The sequence below is a fragment of the Octodon degus genome, unplaced genomic scaffold (genome assembly GCF_000260255.1).
Source record: "Octodon degus isolate 3935 unplaced genomic scaffold, OctDeg1.0 scaffold00129, whole genome shotgun sequence".
Classification (NCBI taxonomy): domain Eukaryota; kingdom Metazoa; phylum Chordata; class Mammalia; order Rodentia; family Octodontidae; genus Octodon; species Octodon degus.
Window position 1 is genome coordinate 1,458,990 of NW_004524705.1, and position 14,422 is coordinate 1,473,411.

The 14,422-nt window shown below is 54.4% G+C and overlaps 2 protein-coding genes across 3 annotated transcripts in view; both read left to right on the plus strand.

The window, feature by feature from the left end:
* Positions 1–4,250, plus strand: part of Rasgrf2 (Ras protein specific guanine nucleotide releasing factor 2) — a 181,240-nt gene extending 176,990 nt beyond the window's left edge. The window contains exon 26 of the mRNA XM_004640933.2: positions 3,550–4,250. Coding sequence (XP_004640990.1) covers positions 3,550–3,642 — 93 coding nt within the window. The 3' untranslated portion in view covers positions 3,643–4,250. The remainder of the gene's footprint in view (positions 1–3,549) is intronic.
* Positions 4,251–9,139: 4,889 nt separating this feature from the next.
* Positions 9,140–14,422, plus strand: part of Ckmt2 (creatine kinase, mitochondrial 2) — an 18,442-nt gene continuing 13,159 nt past the window's right edge. The window contains exon 1 of one of the 2 annotated variants that reach the window (XM_004640934.2): positions 9,140–9,248. Coding sequence is in view for 1 of the 2 variants with exons in the window: in XM_023700972.1 (XP_023556740.1) it covers positions 9,964–10,004 (41 nt within the window). In the remaining variant the exon portion in view is untranslated. Of the gene's footprint in view, positions 9,249–9,853; positions 10,005–14,422 lie in introns of those variants that run through there. The other variant, XM_023700972.1, reaches the window with a different exon arrangement.

Here is a 14,422-nt window from a genome sequence, read left to right on the forward strand (position 1 = left end):
CGCCCCAGGGGCAGGGCTGGCAAGGCAGGCCTGGAGATCAAACGCCTGCCCCCTGTACCCACTTGCAGGTGTTTTAATCCACTGGGCTATTTGACCAGCCCTTTACTGTTCAGTTTTGAACCAGAAAAAAAAATAGCCATTGCAATGAAGCAATAAAAAGAAATAAAAGTTATAGACATTTCACAGGTAATATTAAGGGCTTTAATTTCCAGATGTTTTCACCAGCTACATAGAAAATCCAAAGGAAAACTCTTAAACACTAAGGGAACATGGCAACATCATGTATGAAAAGCAATGATTTTTATTCTTTGGTAATACCCTGGTGAAATGGAATATTGAAGATGCCACCCAAGATAACAGCAAGGCCTATATTGCTTACAATTAAGAGGAACCTAAAGTGCATAAGACCTCCAGGAGCTGAAGTGTACAAACAGGAACTGGCTCAGCAGACGGCTGCATCGCAGTCATGGGCCAGAAGCGTCGTGCTTCTAAAGAGGTCCATTGTCTGCAGATGAATCTGCAAGTTCGTTGGAATCCTACCTGAAAGCTCAACAATTTGCAACTTGAAAAACAGACAAGAACTTGAAGAATTAGAACTTACTCCACCAGCTATCCTAAAGTTGTAGCAGCACGTAAGGAGGCGATTTCCTGACCCAACACAAATTCAGTGGGGGCAGAACAGGGTCCAGATTCAGATTTTGTCTGTATGAAAATTAGTATGGGACATAAACAGGCATTCATGGAAAGTACCACAGAGAAACTGACCATTCAATAAATAGAACAGGAATTTTGCCTGGCCAAGAATCTTTTGCTACACACAAAAATAAACTCCAGATGAGTTACTACCTAAATATAAAATGAAATACGCATTCCATTTGAATAAAATACAGGATAATATATTTAGGACCTGGGCCAGGGATATAGCTTAGTGGCGCAGTGCCTGCCTGGCAAGCACAAGATCCTGAGTTCAATTCCCAGTACCAAGAAGAAAAAAAAAATCAGAACCTTTGGATGCAAAAGTCCCTAAGTACAAAATGCAAATACTAAAAAACCAAACTTGATAGAGTTTACTACATGAAAAAAATTAAAAACTTGTACATAACAATGGCAATTATTTAAAAAGTCAAATTACGAACAGTAGACTAGGAGACAATATTTTGCAACATGTACAGGAAAAAGTATTCCTATAAATCTAGAAAAAAGCATAAATAATACAAAGGTGGCAACTCTGTGAACAGTTCACAGAAGAAGTACAAATCGTCAGTGACTTTGAAAAGTGCTCACTAGTAGGAAAGTAAAAGAGATGCAGCCTGTGGAACAGCATCACTTCCCGGGTGGACAGAACTCAGCGGACTGCGTCACCGATGAGTTGGGGTAGAGGAAAATGGCTTCTTATATGCACCGTAGGGTAAGCATCTTTGGGGGTCTTGTACATTATATTTAAGGTATTTTTAATTCTTTTTTTTTTTTTTTTTGGTGGAACTGGGGATTGAACTCAGGCCCTTGCGTTTGCCAGGGAAGCGCTTATTCCACTGAGCCATCTCCCTGGCCCTTCTTTTTAATTTTTAAAAATTATTCTGTATTTGGTACAGGTCTCACTATGCAGCTCAGACTCATAGTGATCTCCTTTCTAAGTCTCCTCACTGCTGAGGTTACAGGCGTGTTTTTATATTGTTTTTTGAGATTCAACATCATATAGTGAGCAGCCTGAGCTCACGTGTGCACTGAGATGGTGCAACCCCCTGGAAAACTGACGCTGGGGCTCCTTAATGTGTTAACTACACGTCTATCTTACAGTCCAGCAATTTCTCTCCAAAGGAGGAACAAAACACCTATTAAAAGCCTGGTGTAAAATGTTCAGAATATTTTTTAATAATAACCAAAAGTTAGAAACAGCGCAAGTGCCCGTGGGCAGCAGGAAGGACAGGTGACCTGGGGCGCATCTCCACCCTCGGGCAGCCACTCCTTAGCAGTGAGAAGGAAAGCTGGGGCTGGCAGCAGCTTGGGCGAGTCCCACGACGTCTGTGCTGGGTGGAAGGAGCCAAGCAGGGAGCTGTGCCCGCTGCACCATCTATGTTCGCGGAGCTGTTGAGGCACAAGATTAAAGCACAGAGGCTGCCAGGAGCACATGACCCGGATGGAGCACAAGGGGCCTTTCAGGGCAATGGATGGCTCTGTGTCATGTGTATCTACACAAGTGACTTGGGGCTGTGTTCTCACAGCTGATCAACTACTCATTTCAATGACATACATATGTTAGATTTCAACAAAAATAAGAAAATGCTTTCCTGGAAGCACTCCCTCCCCGAGCACTCTTCGGGCGTTCTTCGTTTCCTTGTGGTGCCCACCCAGCTGGGACACATGAGCAGTGGCGGACACATCTCCAGGACTTCTCCTTCACTGGGTAACAGGGACACCTTGAGGGCAGCTCCTCATCTTCCACAAGATGAGTATCAGTAACTCTCAGTACTGTGTGGGCTGACGCGGAGCTCCCTGGAATTCAGTGGGGGGGAGTGGGGAACACAGTGTACAGTAAGATGCTGCTTACGAGTATAAGGGCAAACGTAAGACACATAATGTGTGTAAGGACACAGCTGAACATCAGAGGGCATGCAGAACACATGATCGCAGCCAGCTTCTTATGGGTCCCACCTTAGTTACTTTCCTGAGCTGAGACACAGCACCCAGCTCCCTTAAATTTAAAAGAGGAGAGGTTTGTTTTGGCTTGTGGCTTGTTAGGTTTCAGTCCATGGTCCACTGGCTCCAGGCCAGGGCAGCATCACGGAGGAGAAAGGGTTCATGGCAGGGCTGGCAGGCAGCAGCAAGCATTCACAGCCATAGGAATTCCAGGCCATGCCCATGGTGACCCGCTTCTTCCCACCAAGCTTCACCTCCCAACCTCACTCCCAGCTATGAACCCAGCAGTGGACCAATCCAGCGTCTCGTGATCCAGTATCTCATCCTTGACCCAGTGTCACACCTATGATCCTGTCACTTCCCAGAGCCCCACCTGTGCGTGCATGAGGAGGCTATCTAGATAAAAGCTGTCACAGGTCTTCCCTGAGGCTGGGGCTGACAGGAGACTAGAGGTGTGTGTTGTTATCCCTCCATGACGGCATATCTGTATCAATCACCTTTCGTGTTGCTGGAACACAATTCCTGCCCCCACAATTTAAAGGAGAAAATGGGTTCACTGGCTCATGGCTTCAGAGGGTGCAGTTCATGGACCTTGCCTCCAAGGCAGGAAATCATGGTGGACAGGTGAGGTGGAGCAGAGTTGCTCAGCTTGTAGCAGAAGGAAGCAGAACAAGAGATCAGTGCCCAAGTGGGAGGGTGAGGGCCCACACATGGTCCCCACAGCTCAGCTCTGTGACCCCAGACACCCCCAGAAGTGAGCTCCAACAGTACCCTGGATGGCTCCCAAACCAACTTGATAATTAGCACTATGGTGATGTTTCTTTAGTTACCTAAATGTTTAAAATGCGTAAGAACACATGTCGAATTGCTTTGCACTGTGTTCACAGAACGTCTCTGGGATTTTTCCCCCAGGTCACACAGTACTTGCTTGATAAGGCCCTCATCATCGATGAAGATACGCTCTATGAGCTCTCACTGAAGATTGAGCCTCGACTCCCTGCCTGAAGACCTGGCCTTTCCCTGAGACCTTGGTGTTGCCACCACGGAGAGTGGGACAGAAGGAATCATGCTTTCACGTATCACACTGTGCACAGGGGACAGGGAGATGAAGCCAGGCTGCTCTCTCCACCGAAGAAGATGGAACCGGACTGGACTGTGTCTGGGCCAGAACGCAACCCAGCTGTGCGGGTCGAAGATGGGCACTTCGGCCTTGGGTGGGAAGGGTGCCGCACATTTTACTTGCTGGATGGTACAAGGGGACACTGTACACAAGGTAGATGTCCCTCTGTCCCATGTCCTGGGAGGACTCGGGGACAAGGACACCCAGAACACGCCTGGTGGCACTTGACCAGCTGCGATGCACCCACAGTCTCCTAGGACTTAACTGCTTCCATTCCCCATGGCCACAAGCGTTCTCCTAGGGCTGGCATACAGTGTCCGTGTGTAGCATGTGCATGGCGAATTGTCACATCAGAGGAGCAGTGTGTCCCGGCAGCAGGACAAGAACAAAATGGTGAAACCCAGGTGCGTTTGTTGGTAGCACTTCCTCAAGAGCAAGAGAGGGGGCCTCTTTCTGAGACTGGTGGCCTCAAGAAGCTACGTCCCCAGACAGTGCAGGGCCGACGCAGCTCAGGCAGGAGGCCGCAGTGCTGCGGCGTGAGGAGGCTGGCTGCTCCCTGAGCGCACGCAGCTGACACCCACCTCCACGCCTGCTGCTTTGACTTCTTCCCCCCCAAAGTACTGCAGGGCTCTCTTCTGATTACACATAGGCTTGCCACAAACATTGCTTGTGTTTTTAAAAAGCCATCTGGTTGGATTTTCTTTCGAAAACCCATGCTGCCATGTGCTGCTTGTAGATGGCCTCCTATCCCCCGTTGACAATGCTTTTAGAGCATTCTGGTGTTGGTGCAGGGGACACGGATCCACACACCCAACAGCTCTGCCAGAAGAAAACAGCTACCCGGCCCCATCCTGCTGCCAGGGGCTCGGGGGGGGGCGCTTTTCCAAGGCGGCAGTGGACAGTGTGGGAAGCAGGGCTGTCTTCTGGTTTACCTCGCTCTTCCCAGGGTGACTATTGCTGCCCTGCGCCAGAGAAATCGGTGTTGTGCTGCTCCTTCCTGCACCCGCTGAGCCTGATCCTTTCTTTTAGAGGCATGAAGCTTACTGATGCTGACAATCAAGAATCCATCTGGCTGGCTGTTTTCACTCTCTTTGCACTTCTACTATGTGGTTAACAGCTGGCTACTAAGTCCTCCGCTGGCTCTCAGGACCTGCTGCCCGAGTCGGCCAGAGAGCACACCATGGAGTCAGGGGAGGCAGCTTGCTGCATGGCCGGGGTTGTCTCTGGACATAATCTTATAGTGAAGTCAGAGAAATTATTCGTCATACACGAAGACCACCCCAAAGATCTTCTCCCTCGCTCACAACAGCATAGCACTGAGCTGGACATTTCTTTATGGATGCTTTATTTTTATAAGAATGTCGCTTGTTTGCTCCCTTTGATTTTAAGTAAGAGGCCGACCCATCTTGATGCATGAAGCGCAGCAAGGGCTGTGGGATTCTGACGATGCACCCTCCGGATTTATCCCTCAGTGCTCAGAAGCTGAGGGCACCACACACCTCCAGGTCTTGCAGAAGAGGAGGAAAGTGCAGGTGAGCTTTCATGGCTCCAGCCACAGAAGGAGGACAAGAAGCAGGACCGCCCTGGGAGAGGACCAGGTACTAGTTTGGGCGCCCCGTCCTCTGCTGTGGTGCCCTGTGGCCTTCCAGAGGGAAGACTGCGACTCTGTCCATTTTTCTTGGAGATTTGGACTCTTATTCCTCTGCCCCAGAGTCTCACCCAGAGGTGTTGCAACCAGCTTCTTAAGAAAAAGCGGAGCAATTTCCAGCGCTCCTCCGCTTCTGCCCGTGGCTCTTCCCACCAGCGGGAAAGCCCTGGAGCTGAGTCCTGTTGAGTGTAGGATGCACCTCCCAGTGGCTATGCGCAGGTACTGCCAGCTGTCGTGCTGATGTTGAAGGCCACTCCCCAGGGAGTCCACCCCCAATGGCCTGCACCACTGCAGCCAGCTGATAGTTAGCAAACAAATAAACTCAGTTTCCTGACGTTGGAACCCCCCAGCGCAGTGTGTGTGTCTTTTCTGGTGTTGGAGTCCTATCATCCTTTCTGTCCCTGTCTCCTTCCAGCTGTGTGTCTGCTGGGACACGAGCACGAGCTCACACCCAAGCCCACAGCTCCTCCTGCTCAGCTTTGGTGCTGGGAGACCTGCAGTGAGTGGAGGCCAGCCTCCAACAGCCCGAGTGAGCCTGGCTTCAGAAGTAAAATTGCCCTTCGTGCTTTCATATGCATACTCCTGTGTTGTGCTCTCCGTGGAATCATCCGGGCGATCTTAGGGGATGCCTTGCAAATTTAATGATGACATCCAGGTGTGCTGTCGGGACCCATCTTTGCCTAAGCCAACGTGCCATTGGACAGATTTGGGCATGAAGTGGAGCGTCATCCCGTTCTCTTAGTGTTTCCTCGGAAGGATGTCAAGAGGGAATGTTGAACCTGCTGTTGCAGCTGAGAAGGGCTCCCACACAGAGCCCCAGCAGTGGCCTACTAATCTTCTGTGCACCCTGAAGGATTCCGTATCAGCAAGTGGAGGCTGTGGATGCTGGGTACGTCGGAAGAGCGACTCCCAGCCCGTGCCCATTGGGGGTGATGGGGCTGCCTCTCCTTAGCGCTATGTGATGTGGGGAGGTCTCAGGCCACCAGGGGCCAAAGTTCTTAACCAAGAATCTTGCAAGAGAGAGGCTATCCTTGAAGTTAGCTTGAGTTAAAATCAAACCATTCTGTGTGGTGTTTTCCGTTCAAAGTTTGGTCTAATTCCCCCGAAAGGGTCTCTACATTTTAAAATGTAAGGTTTCTTTTATCCAGTGTGCAAAAATTTTGCTAGTATCAAAATGGCAAAAGGTAACATACTATTTGTGAAGCTACTACACATAGTGAGAATTGGTGGATGAGATACATGTTACAAATAAGTTTGTAAGGTTCAGTAAGAACTGGACATCAACACCACTGACCCTCAGTGATGTCACATTAATGCACAGCAGGCAGAAGTGGAAAACGGGGCTGTTGGAAGTATAGGCACAAGCCATCAGAAGAGCATCTCATCTGCCTCAGGGCTGCAGTAAGAAAGACTCCAAGGGTTGGCTGCCCGAAGGGCTCTGCTGCCTGAAGAGGTAATGGCCTGCTGTGATGGTGTCAAAGCTCATGTCTCCCAAACCCACTCAGCGTCTCTCCCGAAAGCTGCTACGGAAGTGGAGAGCTGGGTACCTGCACACTGAGTCCACGCTGGGATTCACACCCAGGAGCTGGGAAATCTTAGGCCAGTGTCTGTACCTTTCTCAGCCTCAGCTTTGTCATTTGCACGCAGGGGCTGAGAGTAATTGCTGTGCTGCTACCTCGCAGGGTGCTGTGGACTGACAGTGTGAGGCACTGTCCCCGAGGGAGGTGGTAGCCTTGTGTCATCCTCAGCTCCCCTTGGCAGAGCAGCTGACCATAATTCTTTATTGTGTGTGTGTGTGTGTGTGTGTGTGTGTGTAGCATATTGTTTGTGTCCAATTGCCTGAAGATCTGCTGTATCTGCAATTCCAACCGAGGGATTTGTGCTGTGTCAGACACTTGCAGGCGGAGGTGTAGGTGATGCCTATATGCAAAATAAACTTTGCCTTTCTTGGATGCTCGTGGCTGCTTCCCTTAGCCCTTCTCAGATTTGTCCATGTTGTCTGCTTCATAGTGTTGGGCTCCTTCAGGTATTCTGAAATTCACAGGAAGAACAGATTAGAGGAACCCAAGGTGGCAGGCAGGAAATTACCAGAGAACTGGAGGGAACTCAGACAAGGGTCCCATATCTTGAGCCCTGGTGGCCCCTGAATCCCTGAAACTGGTCCTCAGCAAGGTTCCTGTGTATCCCTGGGACCACGCAGCAGTTCAAGGAGTGAGGGCACCTTCTGTCTGTCAGGTGGAGGAAGTGGTCCGAAGCTGAGGGTGGCAGGGGTACACTGCTGGGCACAGTGTGGCCTCAGGAAGGGTGCCTCCTGCCCAGTCAGCTTCGCTGTCCAGATTGTCCCCAGGCAGTGTGCTCGGAGGCTCTAAGCCCACGCTTCCCGTAGAACCAAGTTTCAGGCTCACGACTCCTCCTGGGGACAAGGATCTGCAGGACGCGCCAGCAAGAGGCATCAAGGATTGATCCGGGAGAGCTTCGCACTCAGAGCTGAGGGCAGATCCTCAGAGACGCCCTCTGCTGGGGAGCTGGGTACATTTGCGGGGCTGTGGGCGGGACCTCGAGATGGGTCATCCATCGGTGCTCCTGGAGCACATCGAAGGCCTGCTCACTGCGGAGTCGCCGGAGTCTGCGCTGGAAACCGCTTTCCTTTTTTGTCCCGCCCACGCTGCACTCCTATTGGGTGGTGCCAGGTGGGCCTTCCCAGTGTCGGTCGTTCACCCCTTCAAGGCTGTGCACCCCTCATTCGCTGGGTGCAGCTTCATCCATCACATGCTCACCACAGGGAGGTGTCGCAGTGTGAGCCGCTGCTGACAGCCGGTCGCCTATCTAGCGGGCCGTGTCATCCTGCAGGCCGTTGACACCCAGTTCAAGTTGAGATCCACTGGCCTCGCTGGCCTCGGATGTCGCTGCTTTCTGGCAGGCGAGGTCAGCAAAGAAAGCACACGCTGTGGGTGGGAAAGGTGCTCTGCCCCCAGGCGAGAGAGAAGCAGCGCGTGACAGGAGGCTGCTCGGGCTCACTGTGTCTTGGGACATGCAGAAGAAAGGCTAAGCTGGGCTCGTGTCCTAAAAGGATAATTTTAAAATTCCGACTTTCCTAATCTTTTTTCCTATCTGTCTTTTGTGTTGGACATCCCTGCTCTGCCACGTCCTGTAGCCCGGCTGGCCCAGAGACAGGAATGAGCTGGGGACGTGCGCGTGGCCGTGGCGGCCCCACAGGCCTCCATGTCCAGCTGGCAGTGCACCGTCCAGAGTCCTGGCGGGTCACTGCTATTTGCAGCAGCCTTTCCGCTTGGCGGTGATGCCAGCAGGGCTATTTTTAAGCTCAGAGGCAGGCTGCGGGCCTTCTGCGTGGTGGACTAAGTGGAGGGGAGAAGCGGCTGGTCCTGCACCTTGGTCTAGACAGAGGGAGAGTCGTAAAGTCGTCCCTCCAGCCCTGGCTAGGAGGCTTCCTCTTCTCTGACCACCGCATGGCGGTTACTCTCCAGATAGGGCCCCAAGGCTGCGGCGGCTGCTGAGAGGAGCCCCAAAGTGTAGCTTCTCTGGGCTCCCTGCCTGGGTCTCAGCCCTGGCAGCCCTACCAGGTCTGGGCCCAGCTGGGGCCTGCTTGGCTCCTCCTGGGCGGGGAGATGGTTGGGAGAAAGAGCAGGTGCTAGAAAGGCCCAGGCCCCAGGGCCGTGCCTTCAAGGGCACTGCCAGCAAGGGGCGCCCTCAGGCGGCCCAGGATTGGCCCTGTGTCCCCAGGCCCCGCCCAGCGTTGGCCTCCTGCAGCCCTGGGGCGGCTCCCCTGACACTTCTCAGCTGTGCGAGTGCCCAGCAGGACGTGGTGACGCCTGCAGCCTCAAGGTCAGTGGGACCCGGAGCCTCTGCTTCAGTGTCCAGCGAGGGGACCCTGCGGAGGGCAGAGCAGGGCCGGCATGCGCAGGCATGCCCGGGGCATGGGAGGGGTGCTGTCCTAGTCCCCTAGAAGCCAGGCGTGTCACCCTGGCTGCCGGCACAGGCAGGACAACTCCAGGAGATGACAGCGCCATCATCACCCTGCCTGCAGAATGGCTAATGGGGGGTCAGGGACTCCAGGAGAATGAGCTAGAGAAAAGCCAAGGCTGAGGCCCCTGGGGAGCACATCACTGGGGACCCAGTTTACACTGGCCGATGTTGTTGCTGGACCTTCTTGGAAACCAGGCAGACACTGAGAAAGAAGTATGGAGGGCTCTGTCCTTCCCCAGGGGACTTTTTTTTTTAGCTTAGAAATTGAGCTAAATTTCTAAGGCTGGCCTCAGGCCCAGCCCTGGTTTCGTCTTGTTGGTGTTTGAGAAAATGGGCTCGAATCTGGACCTCTGCACTGAGCTCCAGCCCCAGCCTTCCTGCTTTTTCTTTCTACTTTTTATTTGGAGATGGGGTCTCACTAAGTAGCTGAATTGCCCAGGCTGGGCTCGAACTCTCAGCCCTCCTGCCTCAGCCTCCAAGTGCTGGGATCACAGTGAGCACCCCTATGCCCGGCTGAAGGCCCAGCTTTGCTCATGTGTTTACGAGGTTTCCAGGGTCTCAGCCAGTCCTGCTCATGTCCTCCAAGTCAGGGCCATCTCTGCCCTCTTTGAATGGGTAGGGGTGACATTTGCCACACAAAACCCCACCTCAGTCTCTTTGGTGCCACCCTGACCTTTCTGTAGCCCTGTGGGCTCCGTGACTCTGGTGCCCCTGCAAGGTGACAGTGCCCTCAGGACATGGCTGGCCACACTGCCCACTAGCTGCAGGTGGCCCATAGCTCCCTTTCCCTGCAAAGGGGTCACCCTCGGGAGGGTCTAGTGATGGTCTTGTGTCTTTGTCATGAGGGGCCTGGGAAAGGCTCTGTCCTGCAGGGGGACCTGGACATCCTGGGTGGTCCTCTTGCCAGCAGGGTGGAGAGCCCAGGGCTGCCTGTGGGTGCACTGTGTGCTCCACACCAGTGTGGCAACATGAGCCCGGTGGCCCTCACAGCTGGAAGGGCACTGTCCCCTCTGCTGGCCAGCACGCTGGCAGCTGGGAAACCTGCTGACATCTTTGGAGCTGGCCAACTGCTTGGACGTCCTCTGATTTGGGGCCTGACACGTGGCCATGCCCCGCTTTCCACCTGCTGTGTGGCCCGTGGAGCTCAGAGCTCAAATGCAGGACCAGCCCGGGCTAGCACAGGACTACACAGGTCTTTGTCTCTGTGGGCCACTGTGTCTAGGACCCAGGAAGGGGTGGCGACAGCCCCAGGCCTGCCACATCACAGGGGCACAGAAGGAGAGAGCTGCAGACCAGGGAGGTGTGGCTCCTGGCACACTGCGTGTCATGTGGCCATCTGTCCTGCAGCAAGGGCGAAGGTGAGGCAGATGCCACCCTGTCACTGTTAAGAGCCTGTGCTCTTAACCTCACACACAAATCCCCTGGCCTGGAGCCCAGGGACTTGGCTCACTCCTGGGACATGGAGTTCTAGTGAAGCCCAAGCTGGGGAGACTGAGGCCCAGAGCATGCGCTTGAGACCTGTCCCTCCCACCTCCCACCCTCCTCTTCTCCAGGAGAGGACAGAGAAAGCAGGCAGGTGGGCCAGAGCCTTGGCAGCTGTGACAACTACCTGGTGTCAGAGTTCGTTAGGCAGCAATGTCCCTGGCAGCTGTCCCTGACTCAAACCTGGCGATGGGCAAGACAAAGGCCCAGAATATTCTGGGACTCTGGAGGGGTCACAGGCCCTGAGGTGACAGTCCTGCACCTCACGCTGCTACAGTGACCTATGGGGTTCCTGGGCCCTGAGGCACCAGACCAGCCCCTCCTGTTGCCGGTGCCTGGGCAGCATTTCCACAGTGGCACTCAGTGGCCAGGTGGAGGCAGGGCCAGGGCACAGGCCAGCTGAGATGCCACACGTAGTACCCACGACCCAGGAGGAGTGGCCGATGTGGCTTGTGTTCCCAGGAGACGTGGGCTATGGTCAGCTGGCTCCAAGGCACGTGCCTCACAGGGAGGATGTGGCCCCGGACAGCCGGGCAGGAGGAGGGCCAGGGATCAGAGGCAGAGCCAGGCCCTGGCTGGAGGACTCCCGGGCACATCAGAGGAGAGCTCCGCCATCGCCACAGGGATCCCAAGCCAATCAAGCTGGCGTCCACCCTTGCTGCCTAGGAATCTGAATTTTTAATGCTTCACAGCTGATATTATTAAAAGGAATTTTCCTTTTAAAATTATAAACATAAGTGTGAGTGGTGCCACGCAGTTGCAGTGAGGGAGAACGAGGGATCTGCCTCCCCCAAGCTCAGTGCTTGGGACCAATCCTTTCACTGGACCAATGAATACTTTAGTCATTGTCTGTATGTTCCCAAAATAAACCATATGGAGACAGATGTATATAAAACTGTTATAAAACTGGAGCCACCTCCCCCCATTCCTGCGCAAAGCATCTCCCTTTTCATCCAAGAACATGTCAGAGCCCTACGCCATGCCGGGCAGGGGCCTTAGCTTACCTGAACAACTGCAGAATGTCCGTGACCAGAGTGACCACTCTCACAACAGCCCTTCCCTCTCTGACAGGCAAATTACTTCCAAAATTTTTGCCACTATGAACAGAACGGTGTTACAATAATACAGCTCTCTGCTTCCTTCCTTATGGCAGTTTTATTTCTGCAGAATAAATTTCCAAAATGTGATGCAGGCTCAGTGGGCTTGGAAATTCTTATCTTGGTAGCTGTTCCCTGGGCCCTTTCCAGAATGGTGGCAGCAGTTCCCGGAGAGGGTCAGGGTGCCCCCGGACCTCACTGACAGTCCCAGAGGACCAGAGATCCCTTCAGGACCAGATAAAGACCCTGCTGGGCCTCTGGGCTGGCTCGGGGCCCCTGTCCTCCCATAGCCACAGGGTCCCAGGCTCAGAGCATCCCAGGTGGCCACTGCCAAGGCTCTGGGCACAGACAGGACTGGTCAGGAAGGGACACAGCATGGAGGAGGGACAGCACAGCACAGGAGCGCTGCAGAAAGGCAGGTACCGGAGGCCCAGTGCTAGGAGGGGACCCACAGGGTCCTGTGTGTCCTTGGGAGAGAGGCAGCTTCAGAGGAGGGCTCCACCTTGGCCCAGGAGACCCAGCTCAGGACAGGAAGGTGGCCTCATCCGGCTGGGATGGGAATGCAGTTTCCGAGGAGCACCGGATGTGGGGGCGGCAGCCGCCCACCTGATCCCTCCACGTCTGCGGGCCCTTCCCGTGTTCAGCTGGCAGCTTTGTGTGTCATGGACAGGAGCCTCAGATGCCTCCCAGGGCACAGCTTGCTGAGTGTCCTCAGATGCTGGCCGTGGCCCCTAGAGGTCGCCTCTCGGAAGTCGCGCGCAGGGACAGTGTCAGATGCTTACGCGCGCCGGCCCTGGCGGACAGCCAGGCACTGCTGTGCAGACTAGCCGGCGTGGCGCTTGAGGCCTCGCGACTGCACTGCTGCGCTCATCGCCACTTATCATATCAGTGTGCCCATTTTATGTTTGAGAAAACCAAGGCCTGGGGCGGGCGGCGCAGACTCCCCAGGCGAGCAGAGTAGGAGCCTGGCCCCCGCGGCTCTTGGGTCCTGGGCTCTGTATCCATCCTGCTGCCCGGGGTCTGCTCGTGGTCATCAGGAAGGCGCCGGTGGGGTGTGGGGATTTGTACGCCGCCCTCCTCCCGTGCCCCACCTCTGCCTGCCCCTTGCTGCCCGTGCGAAGGCCCACACTGCCCACGCTGCCCGCACGCAACCCCTGTGGCCCGGGCATCGTTACAGGTAAGAATGCCAGCCAGCGTCTCCTGAACGCCTGCTTCATCAATTCCAGTCCGTAGTAGCAGACAGCGCAGCTGTTAACTGTGGGGTACTCTATCTCTAGCAAATAACACAGACCTGTGAAAGATCAGCTCGGGCAAGAAGCCCTGGCGCCGGTGCCCACGCTGCCCCGCCGCTCGGGGCTCCCTAGGATGGTTCCATCCTCAGGGCCGCACTGGGCGAGCTCAGGGAGAGGCTCACGGGGTCTTAGGGCTGCCTGCGACTGCAGAGGCTGCAGGTGACTCGGGGTGCCCTCCGGCCCCCTACCTGCTCCCTCCGGGCCGCAGGAGCAGTGCTTGTGGGTGTTTTCCTTCCCGCATGCTCCCCCTGTCCAGCTCCCTCGCTCCTGCCCTGCACTCTCTTCCTCTGGTTCCCAGCACCCCTGGTGCCCTGCCAAGTGCCACCCTGGTGGCCTTGCCCCTCCTGCAGAAAAGTCCTTTCTGACCCCCCAGGCTGGCTTCCCCTCCCTCCTCCAGTTAGGAAGTGTGATCCCCGCATGGTTAACGCCTCCCCTTCCCGTTGTTCTCTCAGGTTCCTCTGCCTTGTCCCCACCACACCCTTCCCATGGCCCTGGCTACCTCCTGCAGCAGCTCTAGAGTCCTTGCTCCTGAGCGTCTTTAGTTGTGCTGTCTCGGCCACCTTGCTGCGTAGATTTAAAATGTTTTCCTTCCATGGTTACTCTGACTTCGAGGCAGGGCTGGAAGCCATACCGTGTACAGACGCTCACGAAAGAGGCCTCCCAGAGCTGCTTCAGAGGGCAACAAGCACCAGGGGACCAGAGTGTTGGAGTGAGGGAGAGGGGCTGGAGGGGATTAATTTTAATGTAGTATTGAAAAATGTAAATATGGCCCATGTACATTGGTCACCCCTTTCTACCCTAGTCTTTGGATAATAATGACATCTTTTCACAGTGAGCTACATCACCTACTGGGCTGTGCTGAGCCCTAAGAGCCCCTGGAGGGCCGCTCAGCGTCCCATACAGGGTTAACGCTCCACACTGCTCAGTGGACCTAAAAATAGGACCTTCGTTTAAGTTAGTGTCTGGCCCAGAATGGACACCTGGTCCAGGAGATTACCCTTCCTCTGTAAGACTTTTGGCTGTTAATTAATGTCTCTGTCTTGAACAAAGAAGAGAGAGAGAGGGAGAGAGGGAAAGAGGGAGGGACAGAGAGAGAGAGAGAGAGAGAGAGAGAGAGAGAGAGAGAGAGAGACAGAGACAGAGACAGAGACAGAGACAGAGA